Source organism: Engraulis encrasicolus, chromosome 14, assembly GCF_034702125.1.
Source record: "Engraulis encrasicolus isolate BLACKSEA-1 chromosome 14, IST_EnEncr_1.0, whole genome shotgun sequence".
Lineage (NCBI taxonomy): Eukaryota > Metazoa > Chordata > Actinopteri > Clupeiformes > Engraulidae > Engraulis > Engraulis encrasicolus.
In genome coordinates, this window is record NC_085870.1 from 11281200 (window position 1) to 11291199 (window position 10000).

Sequence of the window (10000 nt, forward strand, 5' to 3'; positions counted from 1 at the left end):
ACTCATTTTCTTTTTTTGTTTCTCTCTCTCTCTCTCTCTCTCTCTTTCAACGACCGTGATTCCATGACCAGTCACGACAAATAAAATGAAAGCAAAGTAATTGCGGCGGTGAACCACAGGGACATTTGTTTAGTGTGAAGCACCCCTACAAATCATTCCCTAACTACTGATGATGGGAAACCAATCAGGAGGAATTGTTGAACCATTCCCCAGCACATTTCCTACATTACCAAAAAAAAACACTTCAATTTATTCCTCAATGGACATCATTTATGAACTGAAGGAAAGAATGGGGAGGAAATAGAAAAAAATACATCTCAGGAAACGTTCCCAAGATACACCATTATTGGCATCGGGTAGAGAATAACATATTAGCACATGGTGATAATTTGTCTACTCCTTTAGGGTCAAGATGTTGTTTTGACCACATTTTATCACTCTCTTTACCATGTGTTTTTTTTCTCCACCAAACCGTAAAAAAAAACAACAGCTTGTGGCATGATTGGAAGTAGAGCAGCGCATAATCTTGTCAAATAAAATCACCACAATGATGGAATAATAATAATAATAACAGTGATAATAACAAAAAATGATGATAATAACAAAAAAATTCAAATGATGCATTGGTGTGATCTTATCAAATGACATGGGACAAACTGGATAGAATTTAAACAAACCTGATTTTCTATTCTGGAAAAGGATGTGTTGGAAGACTGAGATGAGTTTATGAGATGCATGTGTCTATGGGTTAGCTTACCGTATTCATATCCCATCAGTTACTGTGTGCTGTGGGCTGTGTGCTGTTAATGAAAGACACTGGAGAGGGGTTGGGAGTGTGTGGGGATAGTTTCTGGGTACAAGCTGTATCTTAAAGATATTGGGCAGCATTGCGTATGTGTGTGTGTGTGTCCGTGCATACGTGCGTGACTGCATCTGTTTGCTGATGTATGCCTGTGTGCATGTGTGTGTGTGTGCGTGCATGCTGTGCTGTTGAGTACGTATGTGCATGTACAAGTTAGTGTGTACTGTGTGTGTGTGTGTGTGTGTGTGTGTGTGTGTGTGTGTGTGTGTGTGTGTGTGTGTGTGTGTGTGTGTGTGTGTGTGTGTGTGTGTGTGTGTGTGTGTGTGTGTGTGTGTGTGTGTGTGTGTGTGTGTGTGTGTGTGTGTGTGTGCGTGCTCGTTTGCGTGCATGCGTGCGTGCGTGCATGCGTGTGTGTGTGTGCTCGTGTGCATGCGTGCGTGCGTGCGCGCGTGTGTGTGTGCATGTGTGGGCTGTATGTGTGTAAGTGGAGGGGGTGGTGGCGGGGAGAGGAGAGGAGCAGAGGGTAAATGCTACTTGAGAGCGAGCGAGCGAACGGGTGGGCTCAGGAGAGGCTGGCTGTGTGAGTTAGGGAGTGAGTGAGTGAGCACGCACGAGGGGAGTCTCGCAGGAGGATAGGTCATGCTAGTAGATGTACACAGGAAGATTATTTGACTCGGGAGTCATGCCACTTGACATAATGTGATACAACAACTCGTCGTGAGAGATAAGTTCCACTTTAATCCAGGCGAGAGAGAGAGAGACAGGGAAAGAGAGAAGAGGACGAGGAGGAAGGTGGAATGAGATCAGAGGAAAAGAGAGAGAGAGAGAGATAGAGAGAGAGAGAAAAGAGAGAGAGATGAATCGAGGAGAAGGAAGGAGAGAGACAACTGAAAGGTGGGATGAAGTGATGATGTTTGGAAAATGAGATAAACGAGAGCAGATGCACAAAAAAACAAGGCAACAAAAAGCTTTAAAGTGAAGCGTGGCGTCTGTTCAGACAGAACCGAAAAAAGCAAGTACTAGTATGGGGTGACAAAGAACAAAAAAATCATCAAACGCAACGCTAAACTCTATCATCCTGCCAGACATTCCAAAGATGACAAATAACGAGCGACAGAAGCCTCAACAAGGAGGAGGAGGAGAGAAGCAAGCTCTCGTCCCTTTTTAGAAAAGAAACACACAATGGTGCTCCAGACATGGTGAGATGCCAAACATCGAAACACAGCAGGTCAGAGTGGAAGCCACAGTCAGACACAGACAACAGAAGCACTTCACAGATTCCAGCTCCAGCTGCATCGGGAATGCAAAGCAAGCAAACCTTGCTTTTTCCACGTTTTTTTTTTATTATTATTACTATTTATTTTTTTAAATGTTGTTTTATTTGCGTGACATGCATCACAGGGGATTATAACATTGATTGCTCAAGTCATCATTTGAGACAGTGTTCTCTCTCTCTCTCTGTCTCTGTCTCTCTATCTCTCTCTCTCCCTCTCCCTCCCTCCCTCCCTCTCCTTCTGTCTCACTCTTTCTCTCTCTGCACCCCCCCCTCTCCTCTTCTTCCCTGCCCATTCTTCTTCTGCTGTTCCTTAAGCTTGCATAACAATAAGCCTCAGGTCTGAAGAGCAGGCCCTCTATTAGTGTCCGCTCAGCAGAAGATTTACTTAAGAGATGGGGCAGTTCCCCGTTAAATGAGGTCTTAGTTATGATTTGTTCCTGCGGGTCTGAGCTACCGCCCCCTTCCTCCCTTACAAGACCTCTCCCACACTACCTTTAACGATAGCTATAGCAGCTAACCAAAGCTACCACAGGTGACACTACCTTCTTACTAGCAACATTCCTGCTACTCTTGTCATGCATGTTTGTGAGCATATGTACAGTATGCGTGTTGTTTGTGCGCCACTGTGTATTTTCCCCCGGTTCTGTAAACTAGAGCATTGCTTACTTTTACGGGGCATGATTGAGTCCAGTGGCTAAGCTCTGTGTGTATTGACCCTTTTGTGAGAGAACACTGCTCAAGATAATCCCTCTCCAGGTCTCCGCACATATCGGCCACAAAGGACAACAGAGCCAAACAAAGGTGCTAGCTACTCAGACACAAACCAGCGAACGCTTTTGTACACTATAGAGTAAGAAAAGGGCTTAGCTTAGCTTAGCTTAGCGAGAAACAAGTAAAGGGTGGGAAGGGGGGAGGAGGGGGATAAAGAGAGACAGCCAGACAGCCAGAAAGTAAGAGAGAGAGAGAGAGAAGAAGAAGAAGAAGAAGAAGAAGAAGAAGAAGAAGAAGAAGAAGGAGAAGAGAAGAGAAGAGAAGAGAAGAGAAGAGAAGAGAAGAGAAGAGAAGAGAAGAGAAGAGAAGAAAATAAAAGAAAATAGAAGAGAAAACAGTGTAGACAGAGAGAGACAGAGAGGGGGAATTTCAAGCAGAAGAGAACAAATACAGTAGCTGCTAGCTAGTAGCATGTGCAAAATGTGACTTATCCCTCTCTTCTGGTTGCTATGTCACATTTTGGAGAGGGACCTCCCCCACATAGCCCACCTCAGTAGCTGTATTCTGGCCGACAGAGAACCCGTGCCGGTGCCCATTGCCGCACCGTATCCGACTGACGTGTTCATACCACCATTCTGAGCATTTTGGGAACCGAAAGATCGATTAACGAAGCAAACCAGAAAATACTTGGTTTTTCCAAGTGAACTAGGACAATCACATAGATCTGTCAGCTGGTTCACCTGGGTCACTAGCAGTAAAATAACACAGGTGTATGAACAAAAGCCGTTCACCAGTGCACAGAGCATTGTGCTGTGTTAATTCAACACTTGGTGCACTTTGGTTCCGAGGGTGAGTGGTGCGGCAACCAACACGTCACTGTTCTGGACCCTGTTTCTCGAGAACATTGGCGCTAACCAGTTAGCAGGGCAGTAGGTTGCCAATGGTCATTTACATTGCAACCAATTAAGCTGCTAACTTGTTGCTAACTAAGTCCTTTAGTAGTTTAGTTAGCAACGACGCTGTCGAAAAAAAGGGGTTCATGACGGCCTGAAAAACAGCTTGTGTGTTAGTGGGAGGAGCCGGCACTCGTATATTTATTTACTTACATCAAATAACCTTTCTATATACATCTCCTCATTGACCTTATCCCGCAGCATGTCCTGGGAGTGACGCACGAAGGTCACGTAGCTGTCTGCCACATCCATCCCGGGCTTCTGAAAACAGAGCGGACAGACACAGAGACACACAGGGGAAGAGAAGAGGTCAGAGGGAGGGCGGAAAGAAGGAGACAATATGTAGAGACAAGGGCAACAGGCCCATAAAAAAGGCAGAGAGACAGGGCAGGAAAAGAGGAGAGAGAGCGAGAGAGAGAGAGAGTGAGAGAGAGAGAGAGAGAGAGAGAGAGAGAGAGAGAGAGACAGAGAGACAGAGAGAAACAGAGACACATAGGCAGAGACAGAGACAGAGACAGAGACAGAGACTGTGAGGAAAACTGTAAAGGATAGAGCAAGAAATTCAGCCAAAATAGACACACATGTAAAAGGTGCAAGTACATGAAAAGAGAAAGGACAAGAGACTTTTGCCTAGAAGGACACACTGAGAAGTAGTCAACACCAAACAAAGGGGTAATTCCTCACGCTTCTGCTTTATCATTTGGTGCATCGACCAGAGAGAGGCAGGGCATCTTCACTGGAGAGACAACACCGGAGCAGCACAGATGTAATTCTTTTTTTCCTTTCAATTGTTTTATTCATTTAGTTTTTTTAAATTATTTTTGTTGTGCACTTGAAAAGAATTTCATCTGTGCTGCTCCGGTGTTGACTCTCCAGAGAAGTAGTCAACACCACTTTGACTCTGAGGAAAATGTACCCATTAGGAACTTTACAAAGCACCGTCTTTCCTGGGTGTGGTCTGCCTCAGCGTCGTCCCAGGACATGTTGATGATTCTTGAGCGCAAGTGAACCCCTTTTCTTCTTGTTTTTTTCCCCTTCTCTTTTCCAACAGTTCAGAAAAATGATAATGACTGACAGGTGCGACCACTACACTTTGTTGATGCAGAGACACAATATCGTCTCTGCTCTTGTGTATTTTTGACCTCACATGTTTTTGCGCATTTTCAACTGGTCTGCTATATGAATGTTTTTTTTGTCGAGCATGTCTGAACGGTGAACTCTGTATTTACACATATAGTAGCAGGTACAGAATTAAAGTTTTGCCATCTATTTATACACCATATGACTTGCTGCTTAAAGGGACACTGTGTGAGATTTTTAGTCATTTATTTCCAGAATTCATGCTACCCATTCACTAATGTTACCTTTTTCATGAATACTTACCACCACCATCAAATTCTAAGTATTCATTATGACTGGAAAAATTGCACTTTTCATACACGAAAAGGGGGATCTTCTCCATGGTCCGACATTTTGAATTTCCAAAAATAGCCATTTTTAGCTGTAAAAGCTGTACTTGGACCATACTAGAAAATATTTCTTTATTACTTAGTAAACTTTCATGTAAATATCAAATTTGGTGATAGGCAGCACAGTTTCAATGAGCAGCATAGTTGCAGTACCGTTTTTGACCATTTCCTGCACAGTGTCCCTTTAACTTCTCCATAGGTTTTTATTTGCTGTCGACAGAATCGTATATCTACAGTTTGATATCGGTTGATGTTGTCATAGACTTTGCTTGCCCTAAAATATATAACTAGCAAAAAGCCAGGGATGTTTCCACATTTTTGGTTGCACCACACACAACTTAATTATCAAAATATGACATTACGTATTTTACAAGACTGTCAGGACTGACATTTACTATGTCAGTTAGTTTGCCCTGCACTGTGACAAAAAGGTTGAAGTTGTGTCTTTGTTTTCTGAGCAATGCAGCTCATTTGCTCAAGGTGTTTCATTTGCAGTGGGCGCATGTCCAACACACACACACACACACACACACACACACACACACACACACACACACACACACACACACACACACACACACACACACACACACACACACACACACACACACACACACACACACACACACACGTCCATTTTAGATCAGAGAGTGTCCTCTTCACCCCCACCCCCTTTCCCCCCTCCTTGTATTTGCCAAACACGACGCGTCAGATCCAGCCCTTGTGAAGTGAGCATAGCGGTTAAAACTAAATTAGCAAGCACAGTGGAAATAGTCGCTGGGAGACAGTGACATTTGCACGGACTGACTGACTGGATACTTCTATTGGCTCGAGGCCAATGATGGATTACTGCACGGGCCTACCGGGCCCAGGTCCAGGGGCCCAAGTGTCAAGGGGGCCCTGAAGCCCAAGCCTCTATTTCCCTTTCTCATATTGAGCTAAAATCGCATTTTTAATAATTATATTATGTAAGTTGTGATAGGCCACCGCTCATCTGTTTAGAAGGTGCAGGATTCAGTAGAAATGTATGCATAAAAAGAAGACAATCCGCACACTTCAGGTCTATTTTTGTGCAAAGAAGCTTTTCTTGACTTGCAAGCTTTATAATAATTATATTCTAAAAACTTTCTCAGCGGACCACCCCCCATTCCCATAACAACATAGACACTCACATCTGGCATAAAACCCTGAAACGTTTTGTACACTTGCAGCACCCCTTGAGGGGGGCCTTTGCTCTCGCCTGGTCCGGGGGGCCCCTGGACTCATAATCTGTCCCTGCTCGAGGCGCTACTACTGCCAACTGACGTGCTTGTTTAATTTTCTTTAAAGACATTCCTCCGTCACAACAAGAAAGAGGTCAGGAGAGCAGCATTGTCAGACAGTTTGGCAATTGGCAATTGTCAACCGCTGCAAATGGAATTTGTTTGGCTTGTCTCCATGTGCTTCAGAAAGGGTGCAAATGAGAAGAATTCTACGTCGTCATTTTATTTATTTATTTATTTTGTGTGTGTGCGTGCGTGCGTACGTATGTGTGTGTATGCGTGTGTGTGTGCGTGAGTGTGCTTCAGCAAACAATTAGCAGACTTTGATTCGTAGTTGGTCTTCCAATTCTTCCACATTGCAATACCTGGCTTCCTTGTAGTTTATGCATATGGAATTACTACACTACAATACTAAAGACAATAATAAATACTGTATGATCCTTTAAGACAACCTCAACCTGACATATTGACATATTTTCATACACACACACACACAGCATATTTTCAGCCACACCCACCACCCACGCACACACGCAAGCACATATGCATTCACACACACACACACACACACACACACACACACACACACACACACACACACACACACACACACACACACACACACACACACACACACACACACACACACACACACACACACACACACACACACACACACACACACACACACACACTTGACAAAAAGATGGTTCCACAAGTCGTATTTTTTTTTGTTTTGTTTCTTTGGATGTCATATAACAAGAGTGTCACAGTTAAGCAAGTTACAGTGCTGTACAAAGACTGAATTTCCATTCTTGATCTGAATTACAAAAACAACACAAACGACACACACATACAAACCCACACACCAAGATACACACAAAGACACACCAAAACACCGTCAACGACACAAGGATATAAGGAAAACAGAGAGTGTGATAGAGACGACAAACAAACACGCAGGTAGCAAGTATGTTCTCACTTACAGGTACATCCACATATTTTGAGGCTGCTTTCACCTTTAGATTGGAGAGAAATTAGAAAAAAAAGGTGAGGCGTTTTTTTTTTTTTTTTACCTTCTTCTTCTGCTTTAAAGTTGCGTTTCAATACTGTCACCCCCCTGTCACCACGCCGTATTAGATGGCAACAAAAACAAGTCTGGCTTTATGTCACATGTCGCTTCACATGTGTGACTTGTGTGTGTGAAATGTGCCAGAATAATTTAAATTTTTCAAATACCCCATTCAGTGACACGGGGCCCCATGTGCAGGTTGAGTGAGTGAGAAGGTAAGTGACTGGTGTCATGTGTGTGTGTGTGTGTGTGTGTGTGTGTGTGTGTGTGTGTGTGTGTGTGTGTGGGGGGGTGGGTGTGTGGGTGCGTGTCTGTGTGTGTCTGTGTGTGTGTGTGTGTGTGTGTGTGTGTGTGTGTGTGTGTGTGTGTGTGTGTGTGTGTGTGTGTGTGTGTGTGTGTGTGTGTGTGTGTCTGTGCGTGTCTGTGTGTGTGTGTGTGTGTGTGTGTGTGTGTGTGTGTGTGTGTGCGTGTGTGTGTGTGTGTGTGTGTGTGTGTGTGTGTGTGTGTGTGTGTTTCAACACGCAAAAGCTCAGTGCCAGTGCTCAGGAGTCCTGAACTTGAAACAAATGAATCCCACTGAGAGGTATTGTCAGTGTTTTGTGTGTAAAAACAGAGGCTCAGTTTGAAATAAATGAATAAATAAATGAATAAATAAATGAAGAAAGAAAGAAAGAAAGAAAGAAAGAAAGAAAGAAAGAAAGAAAGAAAGAAAGAAAGAAAGAAAGAAAAAAAGAAAGAAAGAATGCCAACCAACTCATCTATATTAGAAGGCTAAGGGACATAATGACAACTGCCTTCCCCAGATGAAAAATGTATTTAAAAAATAAATGAGGGTAAAACAAAAAAACTAAAAAGCATGCTATTACTGTAACAGACAGGAAGGCGGACTCTTACTGTGAAAGATAGGAAGGAGGAGAAGAGTGTTCCTTCATCATAACGGGACAACTTGGCCAGGACGCTCTCCAGAATGACAACAAACTGCAAAGGAGGAGAAAGAAGGAAGAAGTAAATAGAGAGTGACACAGAAAGGAGGAGAAGAACTTAAAGTGATACTGTCCCATTTTTGGAAGTAATTTTTATAATAATAATATTATTAATAATAATAATATTTTACACCTCCCCTTGAGTTAAATAATAGGGCTTTACCGTTCTCCTGCACTCTGAACCGTTGTCTGGGTATGGCAGTACAAATTTTATCTCCAATCTAGCAGTTAACATTGAGTCCAATGAGACCAGCTGGCAGCTAACTGGTCTCATAGGACTCCTTATTACAGTATTTCTCAATTGGTTTTGTACATTTCTCGAATCTCTCTCGCAATTTGCAAAACATAGTATTCATTCTCAAAACAGCTTTAACAAATGGCAAAACACGGTGGATAACCTGCAAAACCGAGTCTCTTGCTCAAAACCCTTATTTGTCTTTCAAAACCAAGTTTTTTGTGTCAATGAACGTATCAGCGCCAGCAGAATGGTTAGTCATTGTGTCATAGTGTATGGACAAGCTAGTCAAATCAATTTCTCATGTTGTCAATTGAATAGTACACTCTTGAGGATCTTTTCTGAAGCGAAATGCTGTTTAGATTGGATGGGGAATGTTGTAAATTCGGTTTTATATTACATTGCTCAGATAAGATTGAGGTAGTTTCATGCATTCAGTGACACAGCTTTTTGAGTGATATGACAAAAGCAATTGATAATGTACGAAATCACTGAGAATTGTACACAGCCATGGCATGGTGGACGAGAGCATTTGCTATATGCCAAAAACAATGAGAAACTGATTTGACCATGTGCACAGGTAACACCAGGAAGTCACAATTGAACAAAGACTTTTGAGAATCATTATTCTGTTGTGAGAAATGTACAAAACCAATTGAGAAAAACTGTAACTGTTAGCTTGGAGGTAAAATTTGCACTGCCATATCCAGAGAACGGTTGAAAGTATAGGAGAACGGTAAAACCCTATTATTTAACTCAAGGGTATGTGTAAAATAATCTTATTTCTAAAAATGGGACAGTATAACTGTAAGTAAAGGAGAGATGGATAGGGTAGGGTAGCGGTGGCCTAAAGCAGTGATTCTCAAAGTGTGGTCCGGGGACCACTGGTGGTCCGCAACAGAGCTCAGGTGGTCCGCAAAGGGATTTCTACTTTTCCAAGACAAGCTAGCAGAAGACTATATATGTAACATTATTACAAAGCCAAACATGTCTGAAGTCATATTTTCACCACAATAAGACAGGCTTGTAAATGTGAATAAATAGTGAGTGATCTGCATCAAAATTAGTGTCGAAATAGCACCCGTCAACTGTTAATTCAGTTGTCAGGTGGTCCCTGAACATTTTTGGGGGGACAAAGTGGTCCTTGGTCTGAAAAAGTTTGGGAACCACTGGCCCAAAGGGATCAGAAGGGTGCAGGTGCAAATCCCACCCTTCCACTCCCTGCCAAGCAAGACAC

At 42.8% G+C, this 10000-nt stretch overlaps 1 protein-coding gene across 1 annotated transcript in view; it reads right to left on the reverse strand.

Annotated features, from left to right (window-relative positions):
* Window positions 1–10000, reverse strand: part of cadpsa (Ca2+-dependent activator protein for secretion a) — a 226774-nt gene that overhangs the window by 27511 nt on the left and 189263 nt on the right. Inside the window, exons 25-27 of the mRNA XM_063214916.1 lie at window positions 8440–8523; window positions 7460–7492; window positions 3896–4003 (exon numbers count right to left, since the gene is read on the reverse strand). Coding sequence (XP_063070986.1) covers window positions 3896–4003; window positions 7460–7492; window positions 8440–8523 — 225 coding nt within the window. The remainder of the gene's footprint in view (window positions 1–3895; window positions 4004–7459; window positions 7493–8439; window positions 8524–10000) is intronic.